At 42.0% G+C, this 23,411-nt stretch overlaps 1 protein-coding gene across 5 annotated transcripts in view; it reads right to left on the bottom strand.

Annotated features, from left to right (window-relative positions):
- Positions 1 to 12,714, bottom strand: part of myrf (myelin regulatory factor) — a 236,360-nt gene extending 223,646 nt beyond the window's left edge. For 3 of the 5 annotated variants that reach the window (XM_080191599.1, XM_080191602.1, XM_080191598.1), the window contains exons 1-2: positions 12,187 to 12,714; positions 4,010 to 4,072 (exon numbers count right to left, since the gene is read on the bottom strand). In XM_080191599.1, the coding sequence (XP_080047725.1) occupies positions 4,010 to 4,072; positions 12,187 to 12,232 (109 nt within the window). In that variant the 5' untranslated portion in view covers positions 12,233 to 12,714. Of the gene's footprint in view, positions 1 to 4,009; positions 4,073 to 11,166; positions 11,262 to 12,186 lie in introns of those variants that run through there. The other 2 variants (XM_080191601.1, XM_080191600.1) reach the window with 2 other exon arrangements.
- Between the last annotated feature and the right edge of the window lie 10,697 nt (positions 12,715 to 23,411).

A 23,411-nucleotide genomic window follows, 5' to 3' on the forward strand; every position in this document is an offset into this window, starting at 1 on the left:
TAAAGCTGCTGTAATAATCTTGGATTGGTGTTATCATCACCGGTTTTCAGTGCAGGCCTTTCCAGATGTTGGTAACCAAGAGTTTTCAAATTCACTGGCTGGAATTTTACCACCACCCCACCGGGAATCGGAGCAGGTGAGGTGCAGACATTGGGGAAGTCTATTGATCTCGAGAGGGATGTTAGGGTTTCGGGACGAGCAAGGCCATAAAATCCCTCCCACTGAGTCTAGCTGCTGATTAGACTTGTTTGTTACCAGGTTGACCAAATGGTGATTCTACACAGAGGTTACCACTAGCTGCACGAGATCTGTGCAAGTGCAATGTAACAGCAGCTGGAGACATAGAGAGCAATGCAAGAGAAAGTCAGAAAGAGTTTTGGAATAAATGCTTGAATGTTCTAAGCATCTTGCTTTAAAAAAAAGACCTTGCCCAAAAATAGGGAATACTCAAATAACAAGGTGTTACTAACTGATTTTATACCCTGTCTATGTTTTGTGCAAAGCTTAAAAAGCAGCAACTCCAGTTCTGTATTATACAGAATATCACTTTCAAATCCAAATAGAAAATAGATTATGAATTGCCAATTCTTGCTGCCTAAGGGATTCTATCGCTGCTGAACTGGGACAGCACTATTGGGAAATTCAGTTCCCTGGAATGATCACATCTGTTGTTCGGACTGAATGCGTAATTTTTAATTGTTCCTAAACTTCATCCACAGTAACCTCTAGTCACTTCGTATTGACACTGACTGATTGAATCGATCCAATAATCTCATTAAAGGCCCTTTTTAGTACATCATTGTTACATACCATCTTCATACTTTATCTTCCAATCTTTTCCTCTGTAACATGTCTAACTCCACACTGAACTCCAGAACTCAATCATCTTTTGTGCAAAAATGTTCCAATGGACTTCCTTTCTCATTCCTAACTTGCTCATTTTTATTATGTGTCACTTGTTATCAGAAGCCTTTGCTGATTTTGCTGGCTCACTGAACAGAAGTGTAACTAGGCTAGCCATATCAACAATATGTCAACTATAACAGAGCAGAGGCTGGGTAATCTGTGATGGCTCAACTCCTGGCCTCTCAAAGCTTTTGCACAATCAGCAAGACTCAAAGTGTAATGGAATACTCACCATTTTCCTGGATGAAGATAGAATAAAGAACAGTACAGCACAGGAACTGGCCCTCACCATAGAACCCTTCTGCCCTCCAAGCCTGTACCGATCCCGTTGTCCTATCTAGACTAACCATTTATATCCCTCTTTTCTCCGTTTGTTCATATGCCTATCAAGATAAGTCTTAAATGTGGCAAGAGTCACTGCCTCAACCACCTCACTTGGCAATGTATTCCAGGCCCCCATCACTTGCTGTGTAAAAAAACCTCCTCCTCATATCTCCACTGAACTTTTCCCCCCTTATCTTGAACTTGTGCCCCCTTGTAATGTCATTTTTACCCTGGGAAAAGGCTTCCAACTGTTCACCGTATCTATACCTCTCCTAATTTTGTAAACTTCTATCAGGTCGCCCCCTCAGCCTCCATCTTTCCAGGAAGAACAATCCCAGTTTATTCAATCTTCCTTTATAGCTAAGATAGCTTAAAAACACTCAAGAAGCTTGACACTATTTACTTATAGTTTGTCTGGACATTAACCCCCATTACGGGACTCAATATCCACTGCCTTCCGACATCAGTGCAATGTGGCTAAAGTATGTACTACCTGCGGGATATATTGCAGCAACTCACCGAGTTTATTTTAACAGGACTTCTTTCAGCAATGTCCTCAACCATCAAGAAGGACAAGAGCAGCAAGGTCACATGAACATGATCAGCTCCATGTTTACCCAGCCACACACTGTAACCAACACCGCCCCCAACCCCTCACAACCCCACTCCAACAAGTCACATACCATGCTGCCCCAGATATCCAGGCCTTCATAGTCATTGAGTCAAAATCTTGGAATTTCCTACTTGACACCATCAAGGTAGCATTTTCACCTCAAGGTCTGGAATGGTCTGAGGAGAAGGCCCACCACCACCTTCTCAGAGCAACTAAGGATAGATAAAGTTGCCCAAATCCTACATCCTACCTACATCCACGCTTTTGAGGAAATCCATACCATATTGATAATGGCTCACCTCAAAGTCTAATAATTCTCAAAGGATCATGAATTTCTTGGATCTGATCAAATGTTAGACAGCAGTAGTCCTTGCACAGCTTGCTTCACATTGTAAATGAAATAATAAAGTAAAAGTTTACCAGTCACAAGTAAGGCTTACATTAACACTGCAATGAAGTTCCTCTACTTGCCACACTCTGAAGCCTGTTTGGGTCAATGCACCTGCCAGCATGTCTTTCAGACTATGGGAGAAAACCAGAGCACCTGAAGGAACCCACACGGACATGGGGAGAACATGCAAACTCCACACAAACAGTGACCCAAGCCGGGAATCGAACCCGAGTCCCTGGCAATGCTTTGTAACTGTTACCTTTCCTTTGTGCTGGGAGGCCACAGGATACAAGTAAAAATACTGTTCATGGTTACCCATGGGTCTCAAATTAGAGAAAATTGCTCTAAAATAATGCAGTCTTGATATTTCTTTTAATTTTGTTTTTACACTGTATCTTTACAGTACATATTCATCTACGCCCAGATCTCTAGCATTCTGTGAAAAATCAAACATTGCCTCGGTGAGTGAGTCTTCAATACTTTTTAACTCCTGTGGAGAGACATTTGTTGTGCATGGTGCTCAGACATAGAAGAATGTTTGAGTTGTTTTTGAGAAGAGCAAAAATTAAATGGAGTGGGAGAAAGATACAGAGTGTGATATGGATAGAGAGATAGATATAGAGAGATTGAGACAGATAAAGAATACATAGACAGATTGATACAGATAGTGAGAGAGAGAGGGAAGCACCTGACAGAGTAAACTCACGCTATTATAGTGTATTTCCAATTGCCCTCTGAATAGTGCAATTGATGAAGAGGGAGATATAAAGGAAAGAAAAATTAAATTAATAGAACAAAATGTTTATTTGGTTGAGACAGTGTAGTGATAGGATAGAATATATCCATAGAATCATAGAATGGTTATAGCACAGGAGGAAACCATTTATAAACCATTGTGTTTATACCAGAATTCTGCAACTGCCTCCCTTGATAACCTCAAAGGTGATCCCTTCCTTCTTATCACATCTGACCCATGCTTTTCCTCACAGTATCAATCCTGCCAGACCCATAATATATTGACTGCTCCTCTGACTTTTGCCTCTTGTTCTTCTTAGCACTAAGCACCCTGTCTACATCTATCACCTTGTCCTACTTTAAATCTCTGAACTGAGGGCAATGAATTTAATATCTGTAACTTTGATTGACTCAACATAAGATGTGCAATCTTCTGATCGGTATGGCACTAGGCTGTGTTTTTAACCACTGAACTATCACAGGAGCCTCACACTGGCACCATTGCACAAAAGGTCCCAGTGAGGAGCTTTTTCAAATATCTGCTATCACCCAGTAAAGCTGCATGCTTTTCAAAGACTGCATGTGTTGCAGTGAAGCTCCTTGAAGTCAGAGAAGGAGGAAGGGGGGTGCAGAGAAGAAGCCCACAAAATTCAAAAACTCCATCTAAAGTCAGCATAAAATGTTCTAACATACATTGATGAATTTCTTGGGACTGTCCTGTCTTCGAAGATTTCATGCAACAAGTGCAGCCCCTGAAAGGTGTACAAGATACTTAACACCGACCAACAAACATATAGGGCAAAGCAAAACACATTAGTGACATAGAAAAACTGCAAGCAGCGGAAATACACAGCAGGTCAGTCAACATCTGAACTAGTAAAGGACGGCTGGACATTTTGCATATACCGACCCTCAGAATCCTGAAGGGTCAGATGCTGAGGGGCCTGGTGTACATTTCCAGCAGATTCCGTTTTTAATTTCAATTGAACAATCATTGTACAGGATGTCAGAAAGTGTTAAGGTATATATGTGATGCTGACCTGTATTGTAATGTCTGAAGGGACCGTCTGCATAAGCCATTCTGGAGTGCGCTACCTCTTGGTCTGTGTACAAGTGAGAATTAGATCATGAGCAAATGTATCAATTTTCATCACTTTCTTTTACTTCTCCTCTTCCAGTTTCTGCCACCTGAAACTGCTGCCTTTCCCAGGGATACAGCTCCTCAGATGTTGGCAGCTCTCTGGTAACTTTTTTTATGCTAGTTCCTCATGTAGGAGTCCAGACAGCGTTATTATGGCTAGCAGTATTCCTGCTCTTGCCTGCTGCTCATTTATGGAGGTCTTCCAGCAAAGTTTGCTAGCTAACAATCCGGAAGAGGAATTTCCTCCCTTGGTCCAATTGAGCTGGGAACAGCAACGCCTGGAACTGAATATGGGACCTTCTTGGTTTATCCAGTTCTATAGTTACTCCAACTAGAGCAAGGACTGCCCTAAGAAATCAGGATTGACCCTCTCAGATGGATAGCAATGCATCACGCCACTGAGTAGCAGGGAACAACTGCACCTTTCCCTATGCTATGAGTTTCTGACAGATCATTTGGAGACTAGCAATCAGGAAACATCTAGGGAGAGAACACGATCCGTGGTTGATAGGCAAGTTGCAAACCTGCTGTTCATTTTTCTCCCAATACTGCTCTAAATCTATCCCCTGGGAGTTAGCTCCAAAGCTCTCAACAATATGTCTCCTTCCAATTCCATGCACCCACTTCCATCCCACCCATGCAGTCTGTGCTTTGCTCAACTGATTGAGATATTGCTCTGTTCAACTAGTCTATATATCACTCTGCTCAACTGTTCCATATATTAGTCTGCTCAACTGGTCTAGATATTACTTACTCAACTGGTCTATTTATTACTAGAACTGGAAGCTCCTTGGCTTTGGGAAATCACTCTTATCTTGGTTTGCAGAATATTGACCCAGCCTGATATACTGTACCCCTGGGTAATATCTTCAGTTCGAGGTTCAGCCAGAAACCCTTCGTACATTTAATGTGAACAACATTGCAGCAGCCTTGGAGCAGACAGTCAAGCTGCTATAACAGTTAGGGATAATACACAGTGAGGGAAGGAGGTCAAGAATCTAAAGGCATAGAGAAAAGAAACAAAAATAATTTTGTTTAACTGACAAGTTTTACCCTTCAGAACCTACAATATATTTCTACATCAACAGATGATAATCTCCCATGATAACATTATTTGTATTCACCCCTGCAATACCTCACATAAAGTACCGGTTATATTTCAGTTTTCCTCACTCCTATAGGTGCTGGTTCTTACTGCCATACAGTTCAATGATCATCAGCATTCTTCAGTACCTTGCCTACAGTGACCATTCCTCAGGTATGTTTTAAGACCCAGCGAGTTAGCATTCTACAGGGGTTTCATGGCAGGCAGCATGGTAGTACAGTGGTTAACACTGCTGCTTCACAGTGCCAGGGAATTGGGTTCAATTCCTGGCTTGAGTCACTACCTGTCTGGAGTTTGCACATTGTCCCTATGTCTGTGTGGGTTTCCTTTGGGTGCTCCAGTTTCCTCTCACATTCTGAAAGACATGCTGGTTAGGTGCATTGATCCAAACAGGCGCCAGACTATGACGACTAGGAGAATTTTACAGTAACTTCATTGCAGTGTTAATGTAAGCCTTACTTGTGACTAATAAATAAACTCTACTAGATGCTGCCAGGCTCTCTGCCAATGCAAGTCCACTAGTGGAATGTTGATTAGCTATTCAACGTCGAGAGGTGTAGCAAAACTGTTCCTGATCCTGTCCCTATCCAGCAGCTGCAGATTAACTTTTCTATTGAAATCGCTGGATAGATTTTCCCTCATTAACCCGGGGGTTGCTGAGGCCAATGATAGTGACCTGAATGCTACTCTGGTTGCGGTTAGGTACCTCAGGTCAAAGCAGGTGTCAAGCCTCAGCTCTTCAGGTTTTATGACTCATAAAAGAACCAGGAGACACAGTAAATACTGTACGGTTTAATCCATTCCTCTGAGTCAGCTTCAGACAGTTTCACTAGAATGATGCTGCACCCTCAACTTGTCAGCAATGCACCAAGAGGAAGAATGGAGTATTTGAAAACTAGAGATTGATAGAATGCCCAAGGATGAATGGTTTTTGAGGATCTTGGCTTCTTGCTTTTGGGAAATATTTGTTTGTTTAAGTAACAGAGCAGGACGTAAATGAAGAGGGCTGAACTGCAGCCACCCATCATTGAGCCATCTTTTTTTAAAGTTCATTTATCAGTGTCACAAGTAGTCTTACATTAACACTGCAATGAAGTTACTGTGAAAATCCCCTAGTCGCCAGACTTCGGTGCCTGTTCGGGTACACTGAGGGACAATTTAGCACGACCAATGCGCCTAACCAGTACGGCTTTCAGACTGTGGGAAGAAACCGGAGCACCTGGAGGAAACCCAGCCAGACATGGGGAGAACGTACAGACTTCGCAAAGGCAGTGACTGAAGCTGGGAGTTGAACCTGGGTCCCTGGCTCTGTGAGGCAGCAGTGCTAATCGTTGTGCTACATCTTGGTATGAATGAGGCTTGGTCTTTTTTCTGCTTTCCCAAACATTAGAAAAGTTCTCCCACATCATCTTTTTTCACATCACTCACTTATAGATAAGACCCCCCCACATTGACTTCTGTTGTTAAAAGGGAGGCCTGATGGTTAGTCCAACATTGGGAGGGGTCCTAATAGTAAGAGCCCCTCTTTAAACAGAGGTCCTAATAGTGAGTTAACTTTAGGAGGGCTGGCCTTTAAAATGCAGTCTTGATCATAGATATCCCACTTTACATGTGATCTGAATGAGAACGCACACTTTATCAAAAGAGATGGGACTCGGATGGTGAGAGTCCCTTAATGCAGTGCCCCACTTGAATAATTTGGCATGGAAAATAAAAATATTATTTCAGCATAGGATTGGAATAGATAATGATGAATACAGTTCTGAGACTGCAGTAATTAACTTCTAATCAGCTGTTTGTACAAATAATTAACAAAACACTGCAATGCTGAAAATCCAAAAGTATAACAGAATATACTGAAATACACCAGCAGATCAGTCAGCAGATGACGAAATACAGAATGCTAAAAGATAACGTCCCTCCTTACAGGTAGCTGATTTCCTGTGTATTTCCAGCAGTTTCTGTCGTGACAGGCAGTCAGATAATCCAACTGAATAATGTTGATAAGAAGCTGCAAATATTAACTGAGGAAATTAAGAGATGTGCAAAAGGAAGTATAATCAAAAATATGAGAGGAAAAATGTGACAATGTGAGACAGTGTGTGAAAGAGAGTGAGTTAGAGAGAGAGAGAGCATGAGCAATGGAGAAAAAGGGAATGACAGAGTATGTGTGACAAAGATATGTTGAGATCATATAGAACAAGAAAAATGTGACAAAGAACAAAATAGAAGCATTAAAAGTCAATATTATGCCACAGTGGTGCAGTAGTTAGCACTACTGCCTCATAGTGCCAGCGACCCAGGTTCAATTTGGGCCTTAGGTGACTCCCTGTGTGGAGTTTGCACGTTATCCCAGTGTCTGTGTGGGTTTCCTCCAGATGTTCCAGTTTTCTCCCACAGTCCAAACATGTGTGGGTTAGGTGGATTGGCCATACTAAATTGTCCCTTAGTGTCCAAAGACATGTATTTTAGGGGGATTAGCTGGGTAATTACATGGGGTTAAGGAGATAGGGCCTGGGGGGGAATGCTCTGTTGGAGAGTCAGTGCAGACTCGATGGGCTGAATGGACTCCATCTGCACAGAAGGAGCTCTATGTTTTTTTTAAAATGAAGATGAAAAGGATGAGGTAAAAATTAAAAGTAAAATGGAGAATAAGTAGAAAGAAAAAGATAAAGCAGAGGAAGAAGGTAGAGAAAAAGTCTGAAGGACTTTTTTAGTTGTTTTCAGTTGTCAGTTTTTGGTTGTAACCCTTAAGATGCTCCCCAGTCCCAAAAAAGAACACAGTTAATCCCAACAGAATGAATCCCTGTAGATAGACAGAGTGAATACCATTGAACAGAGTGAATATCAGTGGATAGAATATGAAATAACAATCCTGGACTTACAATCATTAGTATTTTCCCAACAAATTGCCCAGTTAGAAAAAACATTTTTTTTATAGTATTAATTGGGGGCTAAATCTGGCACTAATTGTTAACAATTTGCAGATCCCATCAGCTATGATTTTTCTGAGAGTATTAATATTTTACTGAGAAACTGCGACAAAAAGGGAACAGCAATGTTTGCGACAGGTAACTATAGAGTATGTTATACAGACTGAAGATTAAAATTATATAGCAATGTTTGCATAGTGCGAAAGGAACTCTGCTCATGATCAGTCATATATGTGTGTAGTCCGATTCCATATCAGTTAATTTGTTAACGTTAGAAATAACATGGAAAAGAAAACTTAATTGTTAAGAAAATAAGCTCTTTATCAACCAACACAGACTAATTCTAAATTAAGTTTTAAAAGTCTCCGGACTGATTAATAGATCTCCTGAGCACTTTAACTGTAGCATTGGAAGGTCTTGGAGTCATACTAAACTTGGTGTAGTGACTCAACAGAAATATTTGCATTTACATAGCTCTGGGAAATATTTTAAGGCAGGCAATCGACTACATTTAAAGTGTAGACACGTGAAGAACAGAGGCAAATACAGCAGCCATTATCCTCCACGCTTATCAGATGATTGGCTAGTTCATCCATCTGTGCAGATGTTAATGATGGAGAGACATTGGTGATGGAGGGATGCTGGCGATGGAGGGATGCCGGCGATGGAGGGATGCTGGCGGTGGAGGGACGCTGATGATGGAGGGATGTTGGTGCTGGAAGAACACTGGCAGTGGAGGGATGCTGGCGATGGAGGGATGTTGGTGATGGAGGAACGCTAGCAGTGGAGAGATGCTGGCGATGGAGGGATGCTGGCAATGGAGGGATGTTTGCTACTTCATCAGGACAGCTGCTTGGTCCTCTTCAAGTAAGCGATCAGCATCTCTAACAACTACTTGAAGCCCAGAACACAGGTTAACCTCCTATCTCAAAGCTGGGGAATCTGATGCCTGATTCTGGGGGGAGTGCAGCTGTGAATTGGAGGGCTGATGATTCACAAACCACACTCTCACTTCCGTGTAGATGCCTCATTGGATCTGACTCTGCCCCGGGTCAATGACATACAGGCCAGTCAACACTGAGAGTGTAATGAGAAATCCTCAGTGTGAGATTCGAATATTGAGTAACAGGTTTCAATCAATCCTAGATGAATAATAATACATTTTAAAATTGGTTGAGTTTCAGAATCTGCTCTCTGTCAACTTTTTGTGATAAAGAAAACAATCTAACTGCTGGGAATCTAAAAGTGAGAAACATTGAAAATCCATCTGGAAAAAGAAATATGTGTTAATATTTCACCACAGGAGTTTTAACAAGAATAAACTAATGGGAAATCTATTTCAACTTCATTTTCAAATCAAATCTCCTTTCTAAATGAATTCAATTTTAGTGCTGATAAAGGGTCTCTATCCAAAGCATGAATTTGTATATTCCTGTTCTGGCTGTTAGTATATTTCCAGCTATTTGATTGTGGTCTCTGGCTTTAGAGAGAAATAATCACCAGTGCCTTAATGTTGTCCAATATATTTTTGTGTCTGATATTCTTAACGCATCACTTCAAATCATTCCTCCTGAGCCCAGCGCTGGTGACAGATCTGCAACCAAATGTATCTCATCCTGGGCATCTGCTGCTTCAGGACACTGTCCTGATTTGATAGACACTTTCCTGCAAAGTTAATTGTTGTCACTCACTAGTATCTTAGCCCCACTGTTAGGATTTCACAGATTGCAAACATATTTCCATGTTATAGACTCTGAAGCCTTAATCCCCACCTCATCAGAAACCCAGATCTCTAACTGCCCAAATCTGAGTGCTAGCCAGGAGAATATCCTAAGGAAGATCTCAATGATCTCAACTCCGTTCACTGAACCGTTAACCATAGAAGACAGCCACTTGACCCATCAGAACAATGTCTAGCCTTTGAAAGGGCTGTTTAAGCAACCTGCATTAGAGGAAATTTCTTCTGGAGCTGTGCAATTGAATGTGTTTCCAGGATGTTTTTAGACAGTGCAGAGCCAGACCAATACTCGGATCCTGCTCTGTTACCAGGGGAAACCTGTCTCACCTTTACTCCCCAAGCTCTCTGTCACTTTGTTAACATCTTTCCTTGCCCCTCGCTGACACCACTACAGTCAGTGCATTTCTCTCAATCACCCTCTCGCCTCCAAAGTCCATTTCCACATGCCTCTCCCACCTCCAGCATCTTCACTTTGAGCAAATGAAGATTTCTGTCGCCATTTGCTACCCTAACTCATTGCTCCTCACATCCTCCTTTCCTTCCAAACTTTAAAAAGTCAAAACTTGCTGCCACTTCATCATTAATTCCTCCCCTCCGGTGATTACTCTGACTTTGTTCTGTCCTGTTGCTATTAGGCAGCCAGTTTGGCTTTTCCATAATGAAAAAAGGTTGACTCCCCCACCCCCCATCACCCCGCCACCCCCAAGAACAGTTCATAGAAATCATAGAATCCCTACTGTGCAGAAACAGGCCATTTGAACCGTAGAGTCTGCACCAACAACAATTCTATCTGGCCCTATCCCCACAACCCACATTTTTATCCTGCTGGTCTCCCTGACACTGACTCCTAGAGGAGTTCACATAACAAGTATCCCAAAGAGGTCAATGAAGGAGGTATCAGCCACTGCATCTCCCCACAGATATAGCATACCATCCAAAAGCATCTCTGCTGCAGGAGGCAGATTGCCTCAGGTTTTCTAGAGTATTCCTGCCCTTCTCCTGGTTGTGCGCTGTCTGCTGAGAAAGGATACGCTTGGTGATCTAGCCTGCAAACCTGGACACGATTGAACCTGTCTCTCTGAAATGAGTTCTAACAATTAGGAACCTTTTCGTAATGAAAAAAAACAAGCTTCTAAATACAGGTGACTTGGTGAGGAGTCCTCTCCCTGTTTAAAAGCCGTTTAGCAGAAAAATATTTCTGACAATTCCATTAATTGAATTGAACTTAAATTGATCTCACACTGCCAGTTGGAAGAAAGGAAAGAGATTGTGCTAATCACCTGTCTGCGATGTCCTCTCTCTTGTTTCAACCACTCTCACTTTAGGTGCAATACAAAGATCTCTCTCCACCAGGTCTGCTTTACTGTTTCAAGCCCCAAACTCCCTCGATCAATGCGGCTTATCCCCGAGAGTTGCAGGGAGTTAGAAGGGGGATTAGTGCGTGTGTGTGAGAGATGGTCAAAATCGGAGTCATATGCTTGCTCTGTACCAGCTAGGTCTACAAATCCCAGATCACATTCTCCGCAAGCAGATTCAGCTAAATACGTGTGGAAATCTCAAATCCAGCCATAGTAAATCTCACGATCACGATAAAAACAAAAAACAAAACAAGAAACACTGGGACAAGCTAGTTAACGGAGACAACTTGGATGCATGATTTAACACTGGATAAAAGCAAATTTCTGCGGAAGCAATATTTAACATCGGCTTGTGTCTGATAAGTCAACGAAATCCAGAAAGTTTAGGGAAATTTGGGAAGTATTTTTCCCCAATAAATATCCCAACTTTATTGCCAAAGAAAATACAAACCTCGATTCATGTCAAACAAGTGTCTGGGGTTCCAATGATACATTTCGTAAGCTTTATAGAACAAATATAAAAGCAGTGTTTTTAAAACGCCAATCCGAATCTGACATTTTTGCTAGAATTTATCACGTTGATTTTTATACTTTGTGTTTTAAATATTCAGTGTTGCAAAAAAAATTACTGTGGATCAAATTTAGTTTCACTTTCGCGGAAAGTAGAAGCAATTAATTCAAATAAGTATTTAAGCTCCCAAACAAATTGCTTGGTCATCAGTAGACTTTTGATCCGTTTGAAAACCCAGAGACAAAAACAGTCCAGACTCCCAACACAAAAACAGCACCAATCCGATCCCGGAGCTTCCCATCCTTTACTTTTGTGTTCTCGTTTTTCAGGAGAGTTCAGTCATTTTTGACATGAAAACATTAACCGATCAGAATCTCTTAGAAATATTAAAAAGTAACCTGAAGGGGAAAATAATCCCCCCATTTTTTTACCTTCAAAAAAGCGTTGCAAAGCTTCAGTCTCGTCAACCACTTCCATTTCTCTATCAGTTAGCGACTCCTCCCCGACACATCCATGTAAAAAGATCGCCTGCTTCCCAGGACTTCAACACATCAGGGAATTCCCACACAAAAAAACGTACAAGCAAAATAAAACTCAACTCGCGGGAGAATCAGACTGAGAAAGCCCCCCTTCAATAACAAGCGGCTTCTGGTAATCCACAGCCTGGCACCTCCTCAATGTACCTGCGGGAGCTCAGTTTCACCAGTCAATTTCGTGCTGGTCAGTTTCCTCTGATCAGTTTCAAACCAAACTTTCTCCCTTTGGTTTGGTGTTGGTGCAAACTTCAGCAACTCACATAATGTCAGACCTGAGGATTTTAAACACCTCGCACTCCTTCCAGAGGATCCACTGAAGGGGGGAGGGTGGGGAAATGAAACCTAAAGCCAAAGTGCTGCTCAGGATTGCCGGCTCGGATTGCTCGCCCCCACCCCACCCCCCATTTCCATGGGATTTCTCTCTCTCTCTCTCACTCACTCTGCCGCCGATCTGATGTCAGCTGCAACAAAACGTCAGCCATTCACCCACGTGCTGGACAATAAAACTCTGCAATCCAGCAATTGCTGTACGGAGCCATGCAGGTAGCAAAATTAATGGGAACTGAGGGGTAAGTTGGCGTCATAAAGTATAAATGTGTTCATTCAAAAGTTTGACCAACAAGAAGTTCGACAAGATTTTCTCTCGTCCCCAGTCTGTCACATTCCCTTGTTGATCAAACTGCTGTGGCGTTTGCCCATTTGATCCCTTCTCTCTTTAAATCCCCTGCCTGACAAACCCTTCTCAATCTGTTGTTTCTTTGTTTGTGGGAAGGGAGGTAGGGGCAGTGGAGGGCGGGAGGTGAGGGCAGTGGCATAGTGGTATTGTCCCTGGGCTAGTAATAGGTAATGCACTGGGGACCCCACTATAGCAGATAATGAAATTTGAATTCAGTAAAAAAAATCTGGAATTAAAAGTCTACTGATGATCACAAAACCATTGTCAATTGTTCTAGAAAAAAACCTATCTGGTTCACTAATGCCCTTTAGGGAAGGAAATCTGGCACCCTTATCTGGTCTGGTCTCTATGTGACTCCAGATCCACAGCAATGTGGTTGATTCTAAATGCCCTCAGAGATGGGCAATAAATGTTGGCTCAGCCTGCAGTGTCCACATCCCATGAATGAATTAAAAAAAACCCTTTAAAACTTGTCTTGTTAAGCCAAGCATTTCCTTGCCCGTCCAAATATCTCCTTTCTTTAGCTTCCCTTATCATTGTTTTGTCTTCAGTTTTTTTAAACTCGTTTAAAAGTGTGCTAGATAAATGCAAAATCTTGTAGTACTGAAATCAAGGCTCATTGGGAAGTGATGGCCTGGTAGTATTATCACTAGACTATTAATCCAGAAACATAGCTAATGGTCTGGGGATCCGGGTTTGAATGCTGCTACAGCAGATGGTCTAATTTGAATTGAGTAAAATATATAACAAACAAAATAACTAAGAATCAACTGATGACCATGAAACCATTGTCAATTGTTGTAAAAACCATCTGGTTCACTAATTTCCTTTAGGGAAGGAAATCTGCCATCTTTACTTGGTTTGGCCTGCAGTCTTACCTGATCTGACTCCAGAGCCACAGTAATGTGAATAACTCTGAACAGCCCTTAGGCTAGTAGGATAGCAATAAATGCTGGCCATCTCACAAAAGAAATTTTAAGAAGACTTCTACTCTAATTTATCTTCAGCTTGTGGAACTCTTCACCTCTCTCAGTTGTCCCTTCATCATATAATCTGTCAGAGGCTTTTAAATATCAGACTGAGTGTCAAGATACCAGGTCTAATTTACCTCAGCATCTCTCCTACTTTTATCAGCTTTACAATATGTTCTGCCCTGAAGGTTGAGGCCTTCACTTCCATTTCTAATTATAAAAAACACAATCTTAAAGGAGTGCTTTAATTACTTGCAAACACAAATGATGCAGAAACCATACAGATGCCTGGCTCTTCTCCTTCATTCCTCCTTCCCTTTCCCTGAATTTTGATTTGATTTATTATTGTCACGTGTATTAATGTACACTGAAAAGTATTGTTTCTTGTGCTATACAAACAAAGTGTATTGTTCATAGAGAAGGAAAGAAAAGAGTGCAGAATGTAGTGTTACAGTCATAGCTAGGGTGTCAAGAAAGATCAACTTAATGCGAGGTAGGTCCATTCAAAAGTCTAATAGCAGCAGGGAAGAAGATATTCTTGAGTCGGTTGGTATATGATCTCAGACATTTGTATCTTTTTCCAGATGGAAGAACATAAGAACATAAGAAATAGGAGCAGGAGTAGGCCATCTGGCCCTTCGAGCCTGCCCCGCCATTCAATAAGATCATGGCTGATCTGTCGTGGCTCAGTTCCACTTTCCCGCCCTCTCCCCATAACCCTTAATCCCCTCTCTTATCAAAAACCCATCAACCCGCTTCTTAAAAATATTTAGCGAGGCAGCCTCCACCACTTCAACGGGCAGAGAATTCCAGATATTCACCACCCTTTGAGTGAAGAAGTTCCTCCTCAACTCCGTTCTAAACCGCCCCCCCTTTATCTTGAGGCTGTGCCCCCTAGTCCTACTGTCTTTTTTGAGCGGGAAGAGTCTCTCCACCTCTATCCTATCCATCCCATTCATCATCTTATACGTCTCAATGAGATCTCCCCTCATTCTTCTAAACTCCAACGAGTACAAGCCCAGTCTATTCAGCCTCTCCTCATAGCTCAACCCCCTCAACTCCGGTATCAGCCTAGTAAACCTCCTCTGCACTCCCTCCAAGGCCAAAATATCCTTGCGCAGGTGCGGCGCCCAAAACTGCACACAGTACTCCAGCTGCGGCCTCACCAATGCCCTATACAGCTGCAGCAAGACCTCCCTACTTTTATATTCAATCCCCCTCGCGATGAAGGCCAGCATCCCATTCGCCTTCCTGACCACCTGCTGCACCTGCAAGCTGGGTTTTTGCGACTCATGCACAAGGACCCCGAGGTCCCTCTGCACCGTCGCCTGCTGCATTTTTTCGCCACGTAAGTAATAGTCCTTCCTACCATTCTTCCTACCAAAGTGGACCACCTCACACTTGCCAACATTAAATTCCATTTGCCATTTCCTGGCCCATTCGCCCAGCCTATCTAGATCCTTCTGCAGACTCTCCACACCCTCCGCACAATTTGCCTTTCCCCCAATCTTGGTGTCATCAGCAAATTTCGACACCCTACACTCGGTTCCCTCCTCCAGATCATCTATATAAATGGTAAATAGCTGAGGCCCCAGCACCGACCCCTGGGGCACCCCACTAGTCACCAACCGCCAATCCGAATAGCACCCATTGACCCCCACTCTCTGCCTCCTATTTGACAACCAATCCTCTATCCACGCTAACACCCTACCCCCAACTCCATGTCCTCTGACCTTCTGCAGTAACCTCTTGTGAGGTACCTTATCAAACGCCTTCTGAAAATCCAGAAAGACCACATCCACCGGCTCTCCTCTATCCACCGCCCTAGACACATCCTCATAGAACTCCAGTAAATTTGTCAGACACGACTTCCCTTTAATGAAACCGTGTTGCGTCTGCCCTATCAAGCAATTCCCTTCAAGATGCCTCGCAATTTCCTCCTTAATGACGGATTCTAACATTTTACCTACCACAGACGTTAAACTAACCGGCCTATAATTCCCCGCCTTTTGCCTGGCACCCTTCTTAAACAGCGGCGTAACATTAGCCGTTTTCCAATCTTCCGGCACTTCCCCGGAATCCAGCGACGTCTGGAAAATAACCACCAAGTCTGGGGTGCGTGGGGTCCTTAATTATGCTGGCTGCTTTTCCAAGGCAGTGGAAAGTGTAGACAGAGTCAATGGATGGGAGGCTGGTTTGCGTAACAGCTTTGTTCATGACTCTTTGTAGTTTCTTGGACAAAGCAGGGGCCATACCAAGCTGTGATACATCCAGACAAGTAGAATGGTTCCTGGATTAATATCTGTTCAATATTATTGGCTGTTCAACTGGATTCAGATCACAAAGTTGGATTGAATAATCTTATTTTGAATAATGAGGAGAAAACTTAACTTGAGATTTATCTTGCTGTGATTGGTTTTCCCTTTTAGGAGATTGAGTGTGGCTGGAAAGATTTCACAGGAAAAGTTGAACATGATCTCTGGAGGGATTAGGATTGATAGACCAAATGACATTTTCCTGTTTTACACTTTCTCTTGTTGGATGACTTGGTTTTAAGATGAAAACTTGTAGGACAGTCCTGTTGCCACACCTGATCATTTTAAACAAAAAGTACAAATGAAATAGTACAAATGCCAGTATCAGCTGTGGCTCAGTTGGTAGCACTCTTGCCTCTGAATCACCAGATTCTGGGTTCAAGGCCCACTGCAGGACCTGAGCACAAAAATCTAGGCTGACACTCTGGTGCACTATAGAAGGGGTACTGTATTATCAGAGATGCTTCCTTCTTCTTCCATGTGCATTAAACTAAGGCCCCGTCTGCTAGCTCAGGTAGCTGCAAAATATTCCATGGTGTTATTTCAAAGAAGTTCTGTCTGGAATCCCAACGAATATTTACCCCTGAATCAACATCATTGAAACAGATTAGCTGGTCGATATCATATTGCTGTGTGTGGGAGTTTGCTTCGCACTATTTGACTGTCACCATTCCTACATTATAGCATTGACTGCATTTCAAAAGTACTTCGTTGGCTGTAAAGTGCCTATGAGATGTAACTGTGATTTAATTTAATTTTATTTATCATTGTCACATGTATTGGTATACAGTGAAAAATATTGTTTCTTGCATGCTATACAGACAAAGCATACCGTACATAGAGTACATAGGGGAGAAGGAAAGGACGGAGTGTAGAATGTAGTGTTACAGTCATAGCTAGGTGTAGAGAAAGATCTCCAAATCTGTAAGAAATTGAAATAGAACATTATTGAAGAGCTTATCAGAGTTATACTACAGTTTTAAAAGCATAGAACGTGAGTAAAAGATAGAGGGTATGCTGGGGAAAACACGCAAGAAGCTGCCTTGCTCCAGCACCATTTTCTATTCCAGAAATGCTAAATAAATGCAAGTATTCTTTCTTTCCCGATATCAAATTTATTTTCAGGTATAAAATCACAATAGTCCAGTTGCTAAAGAAGTCCTTTTGGAAATATTCTGAAGAAGAGTGATGTGGACTCGAAATGTTAACTGTTTCTCTCTTCACAGACGCTGCCAGACCTGCTGAACCTTTCCAACATTTTCTGTTTTTGTTTCAGATTTCAGCATCTGCAGTATTTGCTCTTATTATGGAAACACTGTCCCTTTGTTGGTTGGCATGCTGATGGGACAGAGAATGACATCTTGAAATTCATAGACCATTCAAGACCAACTTCACAGACCCATCCTTTGGTTTAGTATCTTGACAAATCCACTGGCTTATATTGACTCTGAACAATAGCATGGCTACTGCTGGCAAATCTTATTGTAATGTCCTGTGTGGTCACAGACCATAGTAAAAGAGGCAAAGATTCAGAAATCCATAAGTGAAGTGCTGGAAGAAATTCTTGAAGATCTGGTCCTCTGAGTGCGCTGATCAGTAGATACTGGTCAATCTCATTTGGCAGTACAGGTAGAGGTGCAAGAGTAAGTACAATTAGTCATTTGATAGTGCAGAAAAAAAGAGACATTCTTATCAAATGTTTCATCTTGCACTCATCAGGACATTTCGCAAGAATACAATTTCAAAGGAAACAAGAAGATTATACTGGATGAAAAGAGAGGGCTGATTGATTGCAAATGGATTCTGATTGATAGGGGTGCTGCCATGGATAATGCACCAGTTGATAGTGACTGGTAGTTAACTGCCAAGCATTATCTGAAATTTAAGACAGACAGCATGACTCTGATTGGTCAAGGCATTGATCTGTAGAAAGAACTAGCAAATAGCTGTCACTTATTTTGTTTCATTGAAATAGGTAGAATGTGTGTACATATTCTGTCAGCAAGAACAGGGTTCTGCATGTTAATATATGTAGCTTCCAGTACATGCAAATCCACCACACTGTGAGCCCAACTGACAACCTTAAATTGGTTGTCAATGTAATTATTAGCACACTGAGCATTATTCAGTAAAGGTTGACCACTCATGGGATCACATCTAATGTAGGATATTGTTTTTTGTAATTCATTTACGGGTTGTGAACATCCTGCTATGCCAGCATTTACTGCCCATCCCTAGTTGCCCTTCAGAACGTGGTGGTAAGCTGCTTTCTTGGACTGCTGCCATCCCTGAGGAGTATGCACATGCACAGTGCTGTTAGGGAGGGAATTCCAGGAATTTGACCCAGTGACAATGAAGGAATGGTGATGCAATTCCAAGCCAGGATGTTGAGTGACTTAGAGGGGAACCCCCAGGTGGTGATATCTTCTGCCCTTGTCCTTCTAGATGGTAGTGGTTGTGAATTTAGAATGTGTTGCCTAAGGAATCTTGATGAGTTCCTGCAGTGCATCTGGTAGATGGTACATACAGCTGCCACTGTTTGTTGATGGTGGAGAGATTGAATGCTTGTGGAAGGGGTAGCAATCAAACAGCTGGCATTGTCCTGGATGGTGTCAAGCTTCTGGAGGAGTGTTGTTGGAGCTGCATTCATTCAGACAAGTGGGGTGTTTTCCATCAACATTCCTGACGTGCGCCTTGTAGATGGTGGACAACATTTGGGGAGTCAGGAAGTGAATTACTTGCCATAGGATTCCTGGCCTTTGACCTGCTCTTGTAGCCACAGTATTTATATGGCTAGTCCAATTCAGTTTCTGGTCAATGGTAACCCCAGGATGTTGATAGTGGAGGCTTCAGCAATGATAATGCCATTGAACATCAAGAGATGATGGTTAGATTCTTTCTTACTGGAAGCAGCTATTGCTTGGCATTGTATGGCGCGAATGTTATCTGCCACTTGTCAGCCCAGGTTTGGATATTGTCCAAGTCTTGCTGCATTTGGACATGGACTGCTTCAGTAGCTGAGAAATCACAAATGGTGCTGAAATTGGTGCAATCATCAGCAAATATCCCCATACCTGACCTTATGATGGGAAGAAGGTCATTTATGGAGCAGCTGAAGATGGTTGGGGCTAGACATTACCCTGAGGAACTCTTGCAGCGATGAGATGATTGACCTCCAACAATCGCAAACATCTTCCTTTGTGCCAGGTATGACTTCAACAGTGGAGAGTTTTCTCCCTGATTCCCATTGACTCCAGGTTTGCTCGGGCTTCTTGATGCCACACTTGGTCAAATGCTGCCTTGTTGTCAAGGGCAGTCACTCTCACTTCATCTCTGGCATTCAGCTCTTTTGTCAATGCTTGAACCAAGGCTGTATTGAGATCAGAAGCTGAGTGACCCTGGCAGAACGCAAACTGGGCACCACTGAGCTGGTTATTGCTGAGTAAGCGATAGCATTATTGGTGACCCCTTCCATTATTTTGTTGATGACCAGGAATGATCTGATTGGGCAGTAATTGGTCGGGTTGGATTTATTCTGCTTCTTGTGTAAAGGACAAACCTAGGCAATTTTCCACATTGGCAGGTAAATGTCAGTGTTGTAGCTGTACTGGAACAACTTCATTAGGTGCGTGGCAAGTTCTGGAGCACAAGCATTCAGTACTACTGCAGGAATATTATCAGGGTGTATAGCCTTTGCCGTATCCAACATCTTCAGCAATTTCCTGATATCATGTAGATTGAATCAGATTGGCTGAAAACTGACATTGGTGATGGATCATCCACTTGGACTTCTGGCTGAAGCTGTGAATGCTTCAGCTTTATCTTTTGCACTCACGTGCTGAGCTAATTTTGCAAGCATTGGCTGGTTGAGTACGGTTTGTACCTTGCCAGCTGCGATCAGTGAAAGAGGCACACTGTTTGATACGATCCCCCAGCCCTTTGGGCCTATATATCGAGCATCACACTGACATTGAAATTCATATATCACATTACTGGTATGTGTGTTAGGCAAAATGTCAATGACACAATGGCAGCATCCTGTTAATGGTGAATATCACTTGTGTTAAAGTTGTTATCTTCCTTGGATTTATATTCTTGAGAAGTTGCTGATATCTGCAAGATGATAAGTTTTGACAAATATGTTTCTTCTTTTCAGCAATAAGAAAGCACAACCTTCAGGTGAAATGGGTTTAAGAAGTGGGAACAACTAGACCAGAGCTTGCACTTGTAATTCACTCCCCATTCAAAAGTCATGGATGCCAAATTAATTTTTTTATAATTCAATTTTATTTTTATCATTAAGTGGTAAAACATGAGACAATTTGAAAGGTAGAGTTGGTTGGAGTGTGTAGGTTTCTCTGCAGCACAGGCTCAGGAGTTACAGCCCCACCACTGGCAGGCTGTTTAAATATGGTGTGACAAATCTACATTAAATGTGGATATTGGAATTTATCATGGGAAAAGTTGACAACAGGATGTTAAGATCTTACAGACAAGACATTTATGTATATTATTTGAAACATATACAAGTATTATATTCAGTGTATCTACCAGTATGGAATGTCTGTGCCAAACATAATTGGTTCAAACGTCATTTTAATAAAAGAACAAATAAAATTGCCACCAGATAGGAAGTACAAGATTGGACAGATTATGTCTTAAAATGAAATTGAATAAAAGATGAAAGCCAGTTGTTTTAGAACATAAGAATGAGGAGCGGGAGTAGGCCATCTGGCCCCTCGAGCCTGCTCCACCATTCAATAAGATCACAGTAAGAAGTCTCACAACACCAGGTTAAAATCAAACATGTTTATTTGGAATCACAAACTTTGTGGGCGCAGCTCCTTATCAGGTGAGTGGAGAGGTAGGTTTCAGAAACACAGCATATATAGACAAAGACACAATTGCAAGATAATGGTTGGAATGCAAGTCTTTTCAGGTAATCAAGTCTTTACAGATACAGATAGTGTGAGAGAGGGATTATCACAGGTTGAAGAGGTGTGAATTGTCTCAAGCCAGGACAATTAGCAGGATTTTGCAAACTCAGGCCAAATTGGGCAGAGAGGGAGTTAAATGTAGTGTGATATGAACCCAAGATCCCAGTTGACATTGTCTCCTTGAGAACTTGGCTATCAGTTTCGGCTCGGTGATTCTGCATTGTCATATGTCTTGAAGGCTGTCTTGGAGAATGCTTGCCTAAAGATTAGAGGCTGAATGCCCTTGACTGCTGAATTGTTCCCGACTGGAAGGGAACATTCCTGCCTGGCAATTGTTGCATGGTGTCCATTCATCCATTGTTGTAGCATCTGCATGTTCTCGCCAATGTACCATGCCTCGGGACATCCTTTCCTGCAGCACATCAGGTAGACAACTTTGGCGAAAACACAATTAAACACTCAAATTAAACATTGCTGTAGTGATTCTAGACTTCTTCATAAGGAGCATTGTTAAAGTCCCTCCAAACAGCAATCAATTAATAATCACCAAAAGCTAAAAACTAGTTTTTTTTATTAGTCTTTCTGTAAAAATCCTTAAAAAGTTACATTTTATTGAATGGTTTACAACTGGTATATTGTGGGTGTACTAAGTTCATAATTATTGCTAAACAGCCTTGGTGACCCCAAAAAACTTTTTATTTCATATTTAAAAAAGCACATTTTAAATGGATTTTCTTTAAGTATATTAATGACATTTCAACTTCTCTCATTCTCCCATACGCATGCCCCAATCATTTGCTTCCCTCTCTGTAGAATTTGAATTAGTGAAATATCTAATGATTTTTATTTCCTGGTTTTCTGGCTGTGAGAATACATTCATGTGATTTGCTGCTTATCCTGCTTAATAACATAATTATTGCTGGATGCCTGGAGGTCCTCTTGACTTGGCATTAGATTCAAACTAACACTGGAAAAGACGGAGACATGCCGTGGAAGTGGGAAAATGCTGCTCACCACAAAATCTGAGCCATTATCTGATGTAACTGTTGTGATATATCTCTTGGGGCTAAAGGGATCATGGGATTTTGAAGGAGGACAGATCATGATATTGAATTCGATGATCAGCCTGATCAAGATAAATGGTGGAGCAGGCTCAAAGGGCCAAAAAACCTACTCCTGTTTCTAGTTTCTATGTTTCTATGTATCATGGACAACTGTTCAATCTCCTGAAAGTTCTGCAACATTTCTCATTGAGCCCTCCATATAAAGGGATTGGACCAAATTTCAGACGACCTATCCAAATAAATTGTTTCATCCTGGTCTACCTTCTTTCCCTGCTTGCTTCATGTTCAAAGCAGCACAGAATCTATCATGACCTGTGGAGCAGTTGATCAATCCTGCCTCATTGTTTGTTCTGCTCCTTAATAGATATTATCCAGCCTTGTTAAAGGTGTTAAGTGATACAATATGAGCTGCATTAAGTAGCAGGCTGTACTGACACTTCAGATGCCAAGCTTCTCAGCCCTTGACCTACTTGAAGATCATTTATTCTGCACTAACATTCCTAGCTTTTTGTTTACAGTCCAATAATCAGTTTCCATTTGCATTATCCACACCTCTCGAAGTTTTAAATAGCTAGATGACCTTGGTCAATTTTTTTTACACCAATGAAAACAAACGGAGTCTCTCTTCGTGATATAGAGCCCCTTTCTCACATCCTCCCTCTGAGGCTTTTAAAATGAGTCTGCATAAAAGTATACACAACAGCTATAACATAAGAACATAAGAAATAGGAGCAGGAGTAGGCCATCTAGCCCTTCGAGCCTGCCCCGCCATTCAATAAGATCACGGCTGATCTGTCGTGGCTCAGTTCCACTTTCCCGCCCTCTCCCCATAGCCCTTAATCCCCTCTCTTATCAAAAACCCATCAACCCGCGTCTTAAAAATATTTAGCGAGGCAGCCTCCACCACTTCAACGGGCAGAGAATTCCAGAGATTCACCACCCTTTGAGTGAAGAAGTTCCTCCTCAACTCCGTTCTAAACCGCGCCCCCCTTTATCTTGAGGCTGTGCCCTCCTAGTCTTTTTTGAGCGGGAAGAGTCTCTCCACCTCTATCCTATCCATCCCATTCATCATCCTATACATCTCAATGAGATCTCCCCTCATTCTTCTAAACTCTAACGAGTACAAGCCCAGTTTATTCAGCCTCACCTCATAGCTC

Source organism: Carcharhinus amblyrhynchos, chromosome 6, assembly GCF_965287045.1.
Source record: "Carcharhinus amblyrhynchos chromosome 6, sCarAmb.v2.hapA, whole genome shotgun sequence".
Classification (NCBI taxonomy): domain Eukaryota; kingdom Metazoa; phylum Chordata; class Chondrichthyes; order Carcharhiniformes; family Carcharhinidae; genus Carcharhinus; species Carcharhinus amblyrhynchos.